Source organism: Dromaius novaehollandiae, chromosome 5 (assembly GCF_036370855.1).
Source record: "Dromaius novaehollandiae isolate bDroNov1 chromosome 5, bDroNov1.hap1, whole genome shotgun sequence".
NCBI classification, from domain to species: Eukaryota; Metazoa; Chordata; class Aves; order Casuariiformes; family Dromaiidae; genus Dromaius; species Dromaius novaehollandiae.
Window position 1 is genome coordinate 29,624,923 of NC_088102.1, and position 18,179 is coordinate 29,643,101.

General features: G+C 36.7%; 1 protein-coding gene across 2 annotated transcripts in view; it reads left to right on the forward strand.

Moving 5' to 3' along the window:
* BAZ1A (bromodomain adjacent to zinc finger domain 1A) overlaps window positions 1-18,179 on the forward strand; it is a 66,705-nt gene that overhangs the window by 10,708 nt on the left and 37,818 nt on the right. For both annotated transcript variants that reach the window (XM_026095064.2, XM_064512364.1), the window contains exons 4-6: window positions 10,116-10,259; window positions 15,833-15,934; window positions 17,365-17,452. In XM_026095064.2, coding sequence (XP_025950849.1) covers window positions 10,116-10,259; window positions 15,833-15,934; window positions 17,365-17,452 — 334 coding nt within the window. The remainder of the gene's footprint in view (window positions 1-10,115; window positions 10,260-15,832; window positions 15,935-17,364; window positions 17,453-18,179) is intronic.

The following is an 18,179-nucleotide window of genomic DNA, read 5'->3' on the forward strand; positions in this document are numbered from 1 at the left end:
AAAGCATAAGTAAGGATATATGCAGTAAATATAACATTTTTCTTGCTGCTTCATCTGATGATATACAAAATCCTTTTCACTTTTTTTTTGACTGTCATAAATAAATTTTTAAATTTGCCCAAACAAAATGATTTCTACTTGTAATGTAAGCTAAATTCTGTTCTGATAAAGTTGTGATATGATTATGTCTCATGAAGATAGCTATAACGTCTTTTTATTTATTTTTTTTACTAGCCTTTAATTCAATCTTCTTCGTTATTTAAGATTGTATAGAGACATATATCTAACAATTTTGTGTTCATGTTCTAGTTTTAGAGCAATAAATTAGTCAGATCTAAGCTAAACTTCTTAAGCCTTTGGGGTGAGCTAGATATCATTCAAAATACTGAAAATTCAGATAAAATCTATTTCCATCAAAAATTAAGCTGCTAGAGGTTGTGTGTTTTAAACTACATAAGTATAAACTGTGTCTTATAAAATGAAGCATAATTTTCTGTAGCTGATTGTATGCCATTGATATTCTAGATAAAAGTACAGCAAAGAGCTACTTCAGCCCTTTAAAATTATATCTAGGAAACAATGCAAACAACATGATACTGCATAGGGATCTTTGTGCTTAGAGATACATAATTAAAGAATATAAAGTGAGAAGAGGTGAGCCCAATTAACAGTTGACTTTGACCTGTATTTCACAGGACTGCATTGGAGATTAAGTATACCAACTCATGCTACTTGCAAATAACACTGCTGTTTATTAAAGTGATGTGTGTATGTTTTGTGTAGCTTATCACTTAAGCTTAACTCTTACTCAATATATGGTTTATACAGACAATTTAGAAGCTTAATAGCCCTTTTTGGCTGTGATTAGCTCCATTGTTTTCCTCTTTTCTAACTAAAGTGGTCATAGTCCATCTATAATGAAGTAGCATCTTATGAGACCAACAGAATCTGGCAGCTCATGAAAAGCCATTTGTGTAGGTGTAAACAGTTCCATTGCATTTACATGTAAAGCTTTTTGCGCATATAATGTTTGCAGGACTTTATTCTCTGAGCTCTCTGCATCACTTAATGTGAGGCCTACAACAAATGCATGTGTAACAAGGGGTGAGTTGAGGTTGCTCAAGCAATTCAAGTATTGATGTTCTACAACTCTGACCTTTGCAAATGTAGTACTCCTGTAAGAGATTGTTTTGATACAGCTTTTTAGATTTTGAATGAAGTAAATGGGAGGAAACCTAAACATTAGAAGGGTTAGGATTTTGGTTTAATAATATAAATGTTTTTATCTTGAGCATATGAAGTAGTCTGTAGTACTGTACCTAATGGACAGTGCATCTGGAAAGGGTAAGAAGACGATCGCTTTGTGTAGCGGTTAGGAAGAAGAAGAATTTTGAGAATGGTGATTCTTGTAACCAACTTGGGTGTTCTGGTTGTTATTTTTGTGCACTACTGCATTTTCTGATCTTATGTCCCTTACAGGCTCATCTGATTTCCAGCCTTTTGTTGTCCCACTCAGCTTTGAATTTGGCTGCTTCTGCCTTGTTGCTGAGGGCTGGTAGGAGGAACTTTTGAGTGTGGGAGGTATTTTGTCCTTCCTGTTAAGTTATGTCTGGTGCCTTAGTAGTCCTTATCAACTAGAAAGAGAAATTGCAGAGAAAGCCCCTGGTAGTTTTATGATGTGGCTTGTCCAGGCAGTATCTGAAAACGATGCATGCAATTTGGTAGTCTAGTAGGAGCAACAAGGAGCTAATTCTGTTTGCTCTCAAGTCTTCAGATGATGTCCTGATTAAAAGTGGCCAGCCTTTATTGGTTTATGTGTTCAGTTTTTCTGGCCAAGCTTGGACTGACTTTTCTCCAAACTGGCAGCTGTGCCCTGCCTGAAAAAAAGGAAGTGTTCAGATTCCCAGTTAAAGAACTGTATATTTACAGTTAACTGTATTGTATAGGGAAAACAATTTATTTAAACAGGCATGGGAATTATTGTAGTTGTTGTTGAAAAAAACTTAGAGTAATATTTCATTTCAACCATGATCAGTTAATAAAATGAGCAGCTAATGTTTTAGTTCACATTTTATTGAAACAGGAGGGAAAAAAGCGTTGACCACATTGACTGGAATTTCTTACTATATTTGTGCTTCAGAACTGGAAATTTAAGAGCCAATAACATACTAATAGGTCCCCCCCAAGAATGCTATCTCTTGCAATCTGTCCATTTGGTGCTGTCTTAGTACTGTGTAATACTTGTAAATTGCTTTACAAGCTACTAGAATCTGAAATCAGTTATTTGAAACTTGGAACTATATGGTGTGGAAGGCCTACCTGAAATAACATCAGTGGATGCCTCAGACTAAACAGCAACTAAATAAAACCTGCGATTACATAATTCACTCAGCTGTAGTACCTGTTCTTTTCTACTTTGAAGTCAGCAGATGGATTTTTTTTCTTTTTTAATTTATCAGAGGAAAAACTGAGTTTAATGCATGTATAAATAACTGATTGTGATTTCTCATTGGTGTTCTGAGAGAGGATGCTATTACAAGAAATAGTGGCTGTCTTTATTAGGGTAAACAACTGAGTAGTGCCGTAACCGATCAATTTCTAAGCTTGCAGTCTGACTTGAGCAGTGAAGAAGTCTGAAGTTTTAGGCTGGACAACAACTTCTCTAGCTCGTCGGTTCCCCATCCCCCACCCTTAAAAATAGGTTATGTGATGCCTTTGCTTCCCCACTGAGGTTTGTTTTATGTTATACAGCAGTTAATATGGAACTTAATTAAACACTTAACCACCTGCAAACTAAAACAAACATAGATTACGTACAGGTAGTATGTAAGAAGAAAAAATTCATACAGAACATGGCATATGTCAAAAGGGAATATATTTTGCATTTAATTTGACCACTAGATGACACCACTGCAAAACAGTACTTGCCTGATGTTAGTAAGCAAGCAATATGAGGGTACTTTAAGAGAATGTAGTGTTTTTAAGATTTCTGCTCTAAGCGATCTGGTATTGACCATTGCCAAGCTGTAGGAAATGTAGATAGTTATGGAACAACCTTGCCTGTAAGTGAAACTTTTTTTTTTTTAACTCATCATTTGTTTGGCCTGTGTCCCAGTGCTTTAGGACAGTTGATAGTGGATTAAACACTACATTATGCAAATCTTTTAATTGGCCTATACTGTTTTCATCTCTGTAAATCTTAACTGGGTCATAGAAAGCATCTTGCTTGCTATTACTATGCCTGGCTAATAGAGAGTAGAAAATAACCTTTGTAAGACAGGAGAGTATAGCTAATTTTCTAACTTTTTCACTCAGACTGGCAGCAAGGTATTTGCATGTCTGTATATACAGTTGTCTGCTAAGAACTAGGAGAAGTTAATACAGACCACCAGATAGCAAAAGGCAAAGTGTCTCCTTGTTTAGACTGTAACAACTTACAGTGAATTTAAATTATTTTTTAGTCCACCAATCTGTTTTCCCCTTTGACAAATAGAGGCACTGGAGCTAATGCCTACAAAATCAGAAAGCTGGTGTTTTTTTATAGTCATAAGGTTTAAAGATAAGTTCCTATATACAAAGGAAGTTTCCTACTTTATTTTGGAAAGGTGAATTTGAGTTCCAGTAGCAAAGTTAGTGGGGGTGCTTATGATATAGAAAGCTGACAGTACTGAAGGAGCAACTTACCTGTTCATAGATCAAATACAGTTTGCATTCTGCAACCACTGCTGTTTAAGGATCACTCAACTTCTGGCCTGGAAAGATCATGTCTAAGGAATTCACTTTGCACTGCCCTTAAGTCCTTTGGGATATAAATATATTCGTACTTGTTGACTAATAAATATATTCGTACTTGTTGACTAATAAATATATTCGTACTTGTTGACTAATAAATATATTCGTACTTGTTGACTAATAAATATATTCGTACTTGTTGACTAATGGAAGCTATGAGGAGATGATTTCTGGAAGAGAACCTGCAGCTGACTTCTTGTAGGTTATTAACAGCTGTTATGCCTGGTTTTGTTTGCTGCCAGCCTCTGTTAGCTCTCATCTCTGTGCACATTGTATACCGGTGTAACAGCATAAATTTAAAGGCATGGAGTTTGTTTTCTGATTGTTTTTTAATTGTGTAATAGTGTGAATCAAAGGCTAGGCAGTCAAAATGATGCATATACTAGTGTTCAAAGTGGTAGTTAGTACTGTTCTAATTAAACAGGAGAGAGCTGGCACGGCCCTTGTGTGTAAAGGATTCTATTGTCCTAAGCAGAAACATGTGTCTCACTAGTTTCTTTGAAGCATACAATCCTATGTATTGAATGAAGATGCTAAAACTTGAAAACAGAAGCTCGTGCTGAACTTCAGGAAGCCATTATGTGCCCCAAACTTGTCTCCTGGTTGTGTGCTTTTGTGTGTGCATTAACCTGTATCCGTTATCTTAGTAAAAGGTGTGACTTTTTCCTTCAGATCTTGCCTCTTACCTCTAATTACTTTCAAGTGTATGAGCACTGGTAGTACAAGGATATGAATTACTGCACTTACCTCGTGTTCCCGTCTTAAAAATCTTAATCTTAAAAATCTTAAAAAGTAAAAAAAAACATAATGAGGGTATAGCTTCTTGGTACGTATTTATAAATTACTGTGTCTTTTGTGGGTTTTCTGGGTTCAACTATTTACGTACTGTTAGAAAACGTTTTTTTATTTTCTGCTTGTTCTGCTTTCATTTGGGTGTCTATTTTCAAAAGTGCATTTCCTCTTGCATCTGACTCAGTAATCGTTGTTTTCTTTATGTTAAATATTGGCCTCAAAGTATTCCAAGTGTTTTCACCCTCCTGCCCCGAAACGAATCGAGCATTTCAGGAAATAGTGTTCTGATGAATTTTTAGTCTGTTTATTGTAAAGCATACAGAGACATATTAATTACTTACCTAGCCCTTCAAGTGATCTGCTTGTTTTTTGGCTTGGAACAGAGACATAGTAGAGTGTCAGTCTGCTGTTGTGCAGAGTGCTGAAGCTGGGGGGCAGGAAGAAGGGGTCTCTCTTCTGAGGAGCTGGTAACTCGAGGCCTTGGTGCAGCCTAAGGGCCTACTCTGCACTTGGGAAGAACTTCTTTGATTAAGTAAAACTGCCTACATCTGCAGGATCAAGGTTTCAGCTTGACATCCTGCAGTGGTTGTTACTCTACAATTATATCGTGGAAGGCACCTCTTTCTCCTCTTCGAATAGGTTGAGTTCTTTAGCTGCTTCAGCAGGTAGTTGGAAATGCCTGTGTGTCCCTGAACCAATAATGGATTGTGTATATGCCCCTGAGTTGTTTAACTGAGTGAAAAAGAAATTTGGGAAATAATAAATACTTGCCCCCCCCCCCCGCTTTGGGTTTCCCTGGATCATATTCAGCTTGGAGTACTGGTGAGTTTGAAGTATGCACCATGTTTTGCCCAGCTATCTCATCAGGTATCTGGTACAGATTCTCCTGGTATTCTAGTGCTAATACGACTAGCTTTCAATTTTCAGTTGAAGGATAGGCTACTGAAATCACTGAGCTACCCAGGGAGTTACAGTGTCTCAGGGCCTCTTAAGTGAGGGAGGTCTTACTGCTTCTCATTCTTCCCCTGCTTCTGGCTGCGGCCAGTATTTACCCCTTGCACAGATTCTAGTTCTCATCATACCCTTCAGTGAGCTGCTTTAAGTAGCTGATGTGACAGAAACTTACTCAGCTGTGTTTGCTGGATTAGTTTTTTTTGTCAGGTCAGTTAATTCAATTTAATGACAGTCATTAAATGATACTGAGTGCCAGAGCTAAAAAAAGTAAGCACTAGGACTGTGTGGCTGGAAGGAGGAAGGGCAAGGGAAGATTTCCTCCTTTTGGCAGAGTTGGAGTGTTAAAGTCACCTCTGCCTGTGATGGAACAGCACCCCGAGGCTGCAGGCACCATTAGCTTGTCTGCCTTCGGCCAGCCACTTCCTTACTGTCCCTTTGGGAATGACAAGTCCAGCCTTAAGGTTTTCTAATAGATGTGTCAAACTGCTGTTCAAACTGCAGCGTGGAATCGTTCCTTTTGAGAGAGACTGGTGGAGTTGAGCTTCTGGAGTAACTATGTCCCATGCCACAGTCTCCAGCATCTCTTGCCTGTTAGGTCTCCACGTGCACCAAAGGGCCGCCTTGGAGACAGAACAAGCTAAAGCAAAGCACTTCAGAGGAGTTTGTGTTATATTCCTAGAATGCTGTGTAGCTTTGTAGATCTGCACCTTTCAGTGTATTCTTACACCTGTATTGTTTTGCAATAAAAACCTTGTTAAATATACATTTATATATTTTAACAGCATGGAAGTGTTGAATACTGTATTCTCTGAGGCCTCTAGAACTTCTAGATTGCCAGAGTTGGTTATGCTCTTTTACCTGTGCAGCTGACCAGCTCTATCACAAATTCATGGAAATCAACAAAGGACTTTTCTTATTTTTTTTGGCTTGAGAGATTGGGAGTGGCTTTTTGGTGTTTTTTTTGTTTGTTTGTTTGGTTGGGTTTTTTTCTGTTTTAAAGGTGATACCTCCTCTGTCTTTGTGTTTACTATTTTTGGGCTCCCATGTTGTTTTCTTTGTTCTCTTTCTTTAAAAGATTTAATCATATATGCCAAGCATCTCTTGTAACCTTTCCATGATCACGTTTAGCCTTTCTGAAGAGACCTCAGGTAGCTTGATTTCTGAGCTTATCAAAAAAATAAAGCTATGAACATAAAGACCATCATTGGCAGAGGTTAGAGGACCTGTCTTTGATAGCAGCTTGTGGTGCAGAAAGAGGTATGCAAGACTGGTTGAATATAGGGTAATCCTTCCCCAGGTTTGCCATTCTGGCTTTTAGCTGTCAGTTCCTGAGCTAGAGTTTGCTGGGTCTGTTATGTGAAACTTCATGCTGGATCTATTTATTCTCAATTTATCTGATAATTTCCTGAATACATTTGGGATTCGTATAGTGAGGCAGGAACTTTTTTCCCAGTGTTTATTGTTACATGAAGAAAGTACTTCCTAATTGAGATACATATTTGTGTTTATATATGTATTTTTTAAGACAACTGTCTTTTTAGATTGAGGTGTCTCCAGTTCTTATTTTCAGGGAAATACTGAGTGAGCATTCCCAAGCTGTTTTTCCCGTGTCCCTTATAAGACACTCTTTGGATACATTCGAGGAGGCAGCTAAAAACTGATCTAAAGAGTGTTGAGAAGCAACAAGTGAGTTTAAAGTTGTGATATAAAAGGTAGGCTGGCAGTTAGAAAAGGCTTTTACTATTAAGAATGTGAGGTCCTGGAATAATTTTACCTTAGGAGTGTATAATCAGCACTTAAAATGGAGCCTGATCAGTTCATGAAAGGGATTATATATAAAGTGCTTATCTGTGATAGCAGGGAGCAGGGTTTGAGATTAGCCTATCATGGTTCTATGTAGCTGGAGTTAGAGGTGATCATGATGTAATATATGGAGACTGGGCTAGGGAATATAAGAAAACTGCATTATTTTGGTGTTTTTTTTAATCTCATATTGCAGTAAAATATATACAATGTGATTTGTTGGATTTTGGCATAAGCTCTGTAAAGATCTCTAAGCTATCCATCTTTTTGGAAAGTTTTTAAACTAGTGGACTCTTCTTGCTTTGTTTTTCAGCTCTTATGTGCCTTATGATTATAAAATAATATTTATAATATTTGAGTTCGAGGAATGTTTAAGATGCTGACAAGAAACAGGCCTGCATTCTCATAAGAAGCAGAGTGTCTTTGCCTATCTTAGCTTAGGGAATCTGCTGCTACTAGCCATGACTTGACTGTAGCAAGGTTAAGAAAAGTCTTCGTTCATAGATTATTTTTTCTTTAATGCCAGAAGGAATGGTTGCATCATTTTCTTTAATCTCTTCTCTATCAGTAGCATTTAAATTTCATTGGATTATGCTTCTATTGGGCCAGGCAATGTGTATTTCACATGAGGATTCCTTCCCCAAGGATTTCTGCTAATGATTTGAATGAGGACATGTAAGATGGAGAATCATTTGGTTTCCTTCATAGGTTATTCCATTAATCATTTTCTCTGTTTAATAATAATAAGGAAAAAAAAAAAGAAGCTGTTTGGAGGATTTTGCTACTTAGTAAAGTATATAGGATATAAAATTACCGCCCTTACAGAAGGACATGTGATAGCCCTGTAATTTACAGGGCTGTCAAATGGATAAACAGGTAAATTAAGTATTGCTGAAATACTCAGTAACTAAGTATTCAAGTTTTGTCGAAGCAGATTTGTGTATGCGTTTAGTCTTTTTGTCCATTTGATCGTATTGGGTAGTGGTAAGTTGCGATTTAGCTTTCAGGTGGCTGTTTTACTACTATTGCAAATTTAGTGTGCATGCGCTCCCTCTAGTGTTCTTTAAAGAACTAGAAAATAGACAAGTGTCAATAGCCTTAAACATTGGTGCTTGTAGTTATTTTCCATGAGAATTCATTTTAAATTTTTTTTAATTGAATTGAACTATCTAGAAATATATCTTACAATCGCTAAAAAAAAAAAAAAAAAAAACCTACTAAGAAACATATATAATTTTTATATATATTTTAAACACGCAATCTCTTTTTGGCTTTTAAGAAAAAGCCTGATAATGCAGATTTTGCCATATAGTCAGATCTCCATTATTCATTATGACGAGGAGCCTGTGGTGTTCTGGCCAGCATGCCTGGGGTTAGTAAGTCCAAAGGACTCACACTGGCTCTGCATGGAGACAACGCTGGTATCCGCATTGGTCATATTGTCACCTTTGCTTAAGACATATAAGGAGGTTAAGAAATTTTTCTGATAACATGCCCTGTTTGAGCATCCTTGACAGACCCTTGGGGTGGACAGCTACAGGCACTTACTGCTTTTACTAATTGGTTTAAGACTGCTTTAGTCTCAGCTAAATTCACTGAATTCAGTGAATATGACCTAGGACATTTTAATGTTTTCAACTTTCTTCCCCTCTGCCGCCCCTACCCCCCCTTCCCTTGTGTGCAGTTTTTTGAATAGTGATGCTTTCTTTCATAAAGAAGTGTTTGTTGTAAGAAATATTTCAACATCCAGTTTCCTTTTGCCAGCGTTTAGTTCAGTCTAGATAGAAAAATGCTTAGAATTTGACTGTCTTAGATTTAGGTGTGATGCCAGGCTAATTCAAGCCCTGTACTTCATGTATTCTGTTTTGTTTGTTTCAAATTATAGTACTTGGTGCCCAGAGCAGGAGAATTATTGTGTGTGTTGTATGCCCGCCCCCCCCAGCACCCATTGAGGTTTTAGTAGTAGTGCTTGACATTCAGTGTCTGCAATGGTTAATTTTTGTGAAGCAGGCGAGGTTTTAGGAGATGAAGCTAAAAACTATGCACTATTGTGTTCCAGTAAAGGGTGAAAGTTAGTGGTTAAGAATCAGCTATGGTAAGTTATCCAGCATTTAAGTGTCAATTAATTATACTTTTTAATATGTATTTAGTTTTGCTTTCTATAACTAGCATTCAGCGTGGCAAAGGGGTGGACTTGTTTTGTCAATTGTGTGCATGCCAGATGGAGCCTTAATATGTGTCAGGAGATAAATGGGCCATTATTAAGATTAGATGCATAATGATCATTTCAGCCTTGTTTATTTAGGTCATCAACAACAGTAGATGATGATCTCTTACAAGTAAAAATATTTAGGGATCAGAAAAATCTTTTGCTCTTCTTAGATTGCTGATAAAATAAATGTAAATGATTTGCTTGGTGTTTCTAGTTTTAAGGTAACAAAATTAACTTTTAAAATATTTTTCAGTTCTCACCTAAGTAAACTTGCCACCAAAAATTATTCTAATGGTGACTTCAAATTTGTTTTCCTGACCAGTGAAATTGTTTGTGTCGTGTTTAAGCAGATTAATTGAATAATTTCTTAGATACAGGATAATGAACTCATGAAACCAATATTTTACCTAGTGTTTTGGTGAAAAGCTCTTTTATATTTATTCAGTAGACAATGTAATGTTTAGTTATTCATGTATTCTTAAAATAACATCTGCTACAACCTCAGACTTTTTTGCATTAATGAAAGACTTTAGTGGTAATAAATGTCTGTGTTTTATTTCAGATTGCAGTGTAAGATTTTGGAAGTCATTGCTCCAGCCCATCACAACGGAATGGCTAACGGCCACGTCAGCAGTGCTGACGGAGACACGATTGTCATCAGTGATAGTGATGATTCAGAAACTCACAATAGTTCTGCACAAAATGGGTAAATGATACTTTTACAGTATAAAGCATTTGGGTTAGTGGAAAGTGAGACTACAGCAGATGTGGCAGGGTCTGATCAAGACAAATTACTTGGCTTATAGGGAGTATAGCCTTTGAGTAGTCATCTAGCTAAGAGTGACAAGCTGAACATTCACAGGTGGCTTATGCTGCTGTGGCTGTTAGTGCTATGTATAATCTACCAAAGACCTGTGCATTATAAGAAATGGAGTACCTACGACATAACCGTTATTAATCTGTTTGGAATGACAGTGTCTCTGATGAAGGATGGTGGAAAAGCCATGTGTGTCTGTCACTAGTCCTCTCTCTGCTACAGAACTTATGCTGCTATATCTTGGAAAACAGTCACTTTCTGCGTTTCCACAGCCTGCTACTACTTAGCATGATGCACTACTTCACCTATATACACTTCCACTGTGAAGTTCAGAACTGAGATGGCTGTATAATAAGAGAACATGGTCTTACAGGGACTCTGACAAGGGAATTTGAGAGGCTTAATTTTTCATGTTCCATTTAAGAGAATAGTCTCTCCAGAGACTTAGTGTGTTTGTGTCCAGTATTCGTTGTTGTGTGCATATATATATATATGTACCCTTGTAACTCATGAATTTGATTATGATTTTAGGTGCACTGTGTGTGTCTTGTTTTAAAAAAGTGTATATATGCTGCTGTAGCTTAATGATATTGAATAAGAGAGCTTGTCTGTAACTCTGATGTTTAATTTGGAGTATCCCTCTACTGACCAGTAATTAAGTTTATATATGCAGCTTGTTCCAGGAGCATAATGTGAAGACAGATCTCTGTGCTTCACAGGCACAGTGTCAATGAAAGAAAAATGCTTGAAGTGGGTCCCAGTCTTGTAGCTGGCAACATAGATGCTGACAACAGGCTTTTCATGAACTGTCATTGACTTTGAGTTGTCACGTGAATGCAGCAGTCGATCTGTCATTGATTGTTGCATGAGGACTTCCACGTCCTGACATGCCTCGAATAAGTAAGGAGGAGCTCCTTATATGGCTAAGGAAATAATGTGTGATAAAAGTTTTAAAATTCCCTATTGCCATTTTAAGGTAGTGCCCAAGCTGTTTGTGAAGCAATCCTACGTCTTTGAGAAAATAGATGCATTTTCTGTGCTCTACAAGGCATGGCATCTGAAGGATGTTATTCTTGGAATTAATACAAGCATGCACAGAGCTCAGTGCAGGATTGATCCCTTTATATAGCCATGGCTTCCATATGTGCAGAGCTGGTAATAAGGCTGAGGCTGATACTCTCAGTCAATCTGTGGTTCTCCCCAGATTACTTATTCTGGCAGTGCAGAGAAGGGAGGAAAAATAGTTTTGCTTAGAAAGAGAAGCCTTGTGGGAATGTATGAATAAACTTTTGAAGCACTTTTCTGATATAGGTATACCTAATAAACATCTATACTATAAACATAAATTGCAAACCTCTTACAGTTTTAAAATGTCAACTAAAAGTCTTGAGCTAATCTTTTTCTAAGAAATGCAAGAGTATAGTAACAGTGATTTGTTTTTTGGGTGTATTCAAACTTCAAAAGTATACCCATAAAACATATCTGAATGTAGAGCATTGCAGTCAGTTTTTGCACATTAGCATCGAACATTCTTTATACCCTTACTCATACAATGAAAAACTTCACTGAACTGAATGACACGATTTTGCAGTTCTCATCCTTTAGGGACTGAATTTTGCTGGATGTGGAGAATCTTGGATGTGGAGAATATGGAGCTCATTAGTCTTGAAACCAGACTCGGGCTGATATGCTCAGATGCAGAGTTCTACCTCTATGTCTGCACACAAATCCCCGGGTTTTAGGAACTGCCCTTCATGCAAAGCTGCAGTGCCTTTACACAGTGGTGCAGCAGATGCTTCATGTGTTTGTGGGAGTGGGGGAGGGAGCACATAGCACAGATTGATGAGCCATCTGCAAATATTTTTCCTAGAGAATCTGTAAGGCTAGAGAATCTGAACTGAAAATAGATGTCATTAGAGATCCCAACCTTTCACTGACCCTACCCTTGTTTGTTTGGGGCAGAAGTAGCCAAGTATTCTGTGAAAGTGCAGAACACCATATGAAAGGTCAGTAGTAAAACCTTTAGTTATACATGGAGAGAGATGCAACAATACTCACACTCTCTAGCACTCCCTCAGAAAAAGAGGTCCCCCTTGTAAGGCCTGAGTTACAAAGCAAAAAGTAGTCTTAGGTCTTAAACTGTTGATACTATGCCTTAGGATCCTCTGGCAGGATCTTTTGGTCCTTAGAGTAACAGTCTTCACTGAGAGCTCTCAGCACAGACCTCAGTGGTGTTCATACATTAAAGGGCTCCATTCTTGTCACCAGCAGTGTGTTAGTGGTAAGGTCAAACTTTGCATTTACTTTAGCGCTCAGCGGCAGACTGGGGATTCTGTGAAGCTTGTGCTGCCAAATATATACAGTATTAGCTGCAGCTTAATTCATGGCATTCCTTCTGCCAAGAGTACAAGTAATGTGAAGCATGGACCACATCAGAAATACTGGAAGAAAAATCTCTTCTTGGCTTGTCAAGCTAGTTCCTAGTAGTAAGTTTGAGTGCTTATTCAATCCAAAAGGATTGTATCATCTTTATTTTGGGAATGGTTAATTTTTTTCTACAAATTTGGGAGCACAAGCAGAGGTAACTGCTGGCTTTGAAAAAAATACCACTAGAATCTTACTATCCAGATTCTTCACCATCTTTATCCTAGTTTTCTGCCCTTATGCAGGAACCCTTTTTATAAGGGTATGTCAGAAGGTACAGTCATAGCTTGTCTTTAGAGCAGTACAGGATCTTCAGCAGCACAAATTTTTTTTTAAACTTTAATTAATCTATTTCCTTTTCTTTCCTTCCCTTTCCTTTCTCTCCCCTCGTCCCTCCATCCCCTGAATCTAATAATAATGGTCATAGGTCTTAGTCCACCTTGTATTGTAAGGAAGGACCAATGTACTGGATCTAGTGTAGCTTAAAATCTTCATCAAAAGGTTCAAAGTCAGGATTTTATTGCTAGCTGCTGTTTTCTTGTCTCTAGAGCAGTATAACTAATAAACTGTTACTGATCTTCAAGTTGCTGTTTTTTCACGTTGCAAGTCTAGTCAGATTATATAAAATACTTAAAGTTCCAAATGGGCAGTTGCAGTTGCTTGGTTCTCAACAGCAACCTTCAAAGCTGTCTAGAGGCTAGCTTTTCTGTCAGATCTATATATTGACAGATTACCTCTGCAAAAGGCTTGTTGAGGAGCGTAGGTAGAACCATAAATGATCGTAGTATTCAGCTAACATTCTTCAGGTGTGCTTTCCCATTCCTAAACACAGTTTTTGTCAAATAGAAGAAGAAAAGCCACTGTGCCTTTTCCAGAGGAGGACAGAATTCATTTTAGATGCATTCCTGATCCTGTAAACTTCAGTGTTTTTTCTGTGCAATTTGTCTAGTTCCATTAATACTGCAAGGTAGAGTTAGCTTCATTAAGACTCAGCTCAGATTATCAGGATAGCCCTGTTCTGGACAGGGTGACTTTGTTACTCTTGTCTCAGAAGTTTCTTGGTAAAGCCGCTATAAGACTATGCTGTCCAAATACAACACAGCGAAACTTTATATCCAGTTCACGCGGTCGCCATGTCAAAGTAGTTGGAAGGCTGATGAGGTTTATGTTTTGTCAGTGGTTCTGGAGACTCTAACAGGTAGTAGGCATGTTTACTTGAGTGCAAATAGTAATTAGTATAATAAGGATTAGTGAGTTCCAGCTTTTACCTGCTAAGTTCCAAGGCATTCTGTGTTGTTTCTTCTTTAATTAAGATCTGTGCATATCAGTGACCTCAGTGACTTTACTGAGAAGGATGGAGAGATGGGTTTGAAATTCTGATGAGCAAAATTCATCATTCCCGCAGACCTTTATTTAGTCCACAAAGCTGCAGTATGGTTTGTCAGACTTTAGACTGGAAAAATGCCTGCTGTTTTGTCCTTCACCTAATTTTGGATCTGGTAACTTTCTTTTCCTGCACTCTGTTTGCGCTGTTCTGTGAAGACTTTGTGTAGTGGTTCTCTGCTGTAAAATGGGTCTAATAATATCTTTGACTCTTGTGTATTTTATGTAATGCTTTACAAAAGCAGATGTTAATACTGTGACTTGTATGCCAAAGCATTTAAGGAATCTATACAATTTTTAAACCTTTTTACATGTATTGAATTAATTTTTCTTACTGTTGTGTGCTAAGCAAAATATAGACTTTAAGATTTACAGAGGAAGACTTTAGGAATGTGTTAACTACTTAAGATAATCATTAAAAACTCAGAAACTAAGCAGGAAAAACAGTGTATTTGTGAATTAGGTTGGGCTGTTACATATGATCTGTAAAAGATGAGAGAAAAACTTATTCAAACCAAAAAGTAAAGGTTAATAATATTAGAGTTAACCATTTGATTATTCTTTTTGTCCTGCCTTCAGTTGCAGACAATATTGGAACTGGCAATTTACTTAGTTTGTATAAATAACTTAATGTGCTTCTGGTATAATATTAGCACTCTTTGTTTAATATCTTTTATCTTGTGTCTGAACGTTATATATGATAAATTTCAGTGTTTGAGTCCTTCTTTAGACTGTTAGACTAAAGGCCTGGAAATGTAGGGATGTGTGGTGCGGAAATAAGTTTGTGTTTGCTACTATCTAGGAAATCCTCTTGCAACAGTGTTCATTACCTTTGCTTTCCTTTCTTGAGACTGCAGAAGATCATGGAAGACCATCTTGCAGCATGACTAAAATACAAAGGTCTTGAAGTTGTTATGTGTTAAGACTTTCAGTAAAGTCTTCATAACTTTTTAAATACAGAAAACACATTTAAGTTCCTTATGTAGTGGTGACTAGACTATTTTAACAAATTTTAAATTATAGGCTAGTACAGTGGCAGAAATGTTAAAATCTTGCCAAACTGGGCATACTGAATTACTTATTCTTTACAGTTTGTCTCTGGGTTGTTTTGCTATTATGATTAGCTTTTTTTAAATTACTTTTCTTAAGTTGAAGTTGATCTGAGTGACTCAAATTTAACTCAGACAGTAACATGCAAATAAGGCAGACTGTTGATATCCTAGTGCTTATCTGTAGGTCTGATAAATATGTTATTGTTTCCACGTCTGTCGTCTTTTCTCTCCCTTCATTTGTTTGACTATGTACATCATTTAATCATTGAGACTATTTTTTTTTTTTTTTGAGATTTGCTCCCCCATTTTGCCCCCCGCCAAATAAACTTCTCCCTATCCCTTTTCCTGTGCTTTGCAGATACTTTTGGCTTTGACGCAGATCTAAAGCTAGCAAGCTGGAAGAAATGAATGTCTTGTTTTGTACTAACGGAAGTTACATACTATATTAAATATGATTGGGTATTTTCAAGAGGTCTACTCTGTGTATGTTTATATGTTTTACATATTATATATATATGTTTTATGTATATAAAAATCTGAAACATTTACATTGAGACTGATATTCTGTGATTGTGTAGTTAACTCTTTTTGTTTTGTTTTTAGGAAGAAGAAAGCCATAATTGATCCTTCTTTGTTCAAATACAAAGTCCAACCTATTAAAAAAGAACTATATGAATCTGTTATTGTTAAAGCCTCTCAGCTAAGGTAAAAATTAGTGTATGAAAGTTAAAATTGTATTTTATGACAACTGTGTGAGTTGTATAAGTCACTGCTAGGATCTCTTTTATATCAAATAGCATTTTAAAATAATATGTTAGAACTGTTAATTAGAGCACTGGCACAAAATACTGCCTCTGTATTTCACAAGCTTTCTGTAGCAGGAATTCCAGGCTTTACAAGTATTAGTACATATACTAACTCTTTTCAAATCTGTATACTTTCACTGGCACACAGATGGGACCAGCTATTGCTACTAGTGCCTCTCCCTACTGCTGTGACTGATGAAGAAGATGAAAAAGTTTGAGAACTCTATTCTGTAATGTTTAGGGACTGTTGGCATTGTGAGCTCTCTTTCTGTGCAATAGTAATACTGGTTTGAAATGCTGGAGCAGGTGCTGGCAATCAGAGTGCTTAATTGCTTTAAAATAGCTGCAAAGATTTTTGTTTCTTAAATGGTGCAATTTTGTCTTGAGGAATTTAATGAAAAATGCAACTTTTTTTGAGTAGATTGTTCATTCAAAATTCCATAATTTGAATATTTTGAAAAAACTTCACTGATTTCAAGTCACTTTAGTTCCAGCATGAGTCTTTGAAACTGAACTAGTTTTTTCATAAATTACTTCTGTGTAATAGGCAAGTCACTTGATGGATTTGGTCCTCATTCAGCAAATCATCCCTACTTTCCATTGCATTTAAAGGTACTCAAGTACTTTGAGCCACATGTGGTTTCTGTAAACATAGTTATTCTGAGTTGGTTTTCTTTTTCCTATGAAGTAGTGCAGGATTCCCTGGAATGCCAGGAAGCATTTAAATGCACACTGTCCTGTGGCAAGGGATTCTACAGTCTGGCCAGAAAGTGTGTGAATCACCTCTTAAACTTGTTAGCTTGAGACTTGTATGCTTCACCTCCCCATCTGTGAAATGTGAATACTGTTTTCCCAACACAATTTTCTTTTCTTTTTAAATTGTCCTGAGTCATGTCACAAGTTCATTTTCAGCCTCTTCTAGAACAGTGGGACTTCAGTCCTATTTGCTAACTTTAAATGCTGCTGTGATAGAAATTAATGTTTTGAGAATCTAGACAGGATGAGTAGGCTGTGGAGATGTGTGTTTGTGTGTGCATGCACATGTTTATGTACTTAAAAGAGGATATACCATAATGTTCAAAACAAAAATTGCAGATTCATAAAACATTATTACTTGTTTTTTGTATTTTGTTTATAAGGAAATTTAGTTGGGGTTGCTGAGAACAGTTATTGGTTGTAATAGTAAGGGTGTAATTTAGAATTAAGAAAATGGCAAAAAACTTGAAATCATATGTTCTGTTAGAAGTGTTCTTGCACATGCTGTCTGCTCTATTTAAACAATAACTAAAGTAAGTTAGTTGATAATACTGCCTTTCTTTCCTAATACAGCCGGAGGAAACATCTCTTTTCTCGTGATAGACTTAAACTTTTCCTGAAACAGCACTGTGAACCACATGACGGAGTCATTAAAACTAAGGTAAATAACATGGAATGATAGGTGGAATAGCATATTGACATTGCTCAATTTTTTTTTTGGTTTTTGTACTTTTCAACTAGTTACTCAAAACATCTTTCTGAAGTATGTCATCTTTAACTTTTTGTTAGTATTCTATAGGAATTAGTATTTGACCTTTCCAGAATAGAGGTGAATATTGCAAATTTTCCTGTGAAAACAGGTTTTTGTTATTGTTTTTGAACAAGATGGTGCTTTTTCTACACTCTAGAATTTTAGCAGAGTTTAAGTCTCTGTCTTCCACTAACTACTGGTTAAGAAAAGTTCCCAAAATGAAAATGGGAGCCTTCATCTACAAAAGTATTATTTATTAAAGCATAATCTATTTTTTAAGGAGTCTTAATACATGAGCTGATTTCATTCTCCAAGGTATGCAGCTAGTGTTTCTAGGTTACATAAAATTAACTGTTTCAGCCTTGGTATAGTAAGCTAGTATTATTCTGTTGTAATAGTTTTAGCTGGAAAAATACCTTATTGTAGATTTAATTTAAGTTTCCAGTTCTTCAGTGAGACAGAAATACAGAGGAGCCCAGGTACCTGGAGTGAGCTTTGGGTGAGGCCTTAGGTATTGAAGCTGTTGAGATGCATATTTTTATACTCTTATGTAAGGTATATTGTGATACTTAGTGCAAAGTTCAGACTAGAGTTCACAGCTTAATCTGTGCAGGGCAACTCTGATAACTGCTGTTTC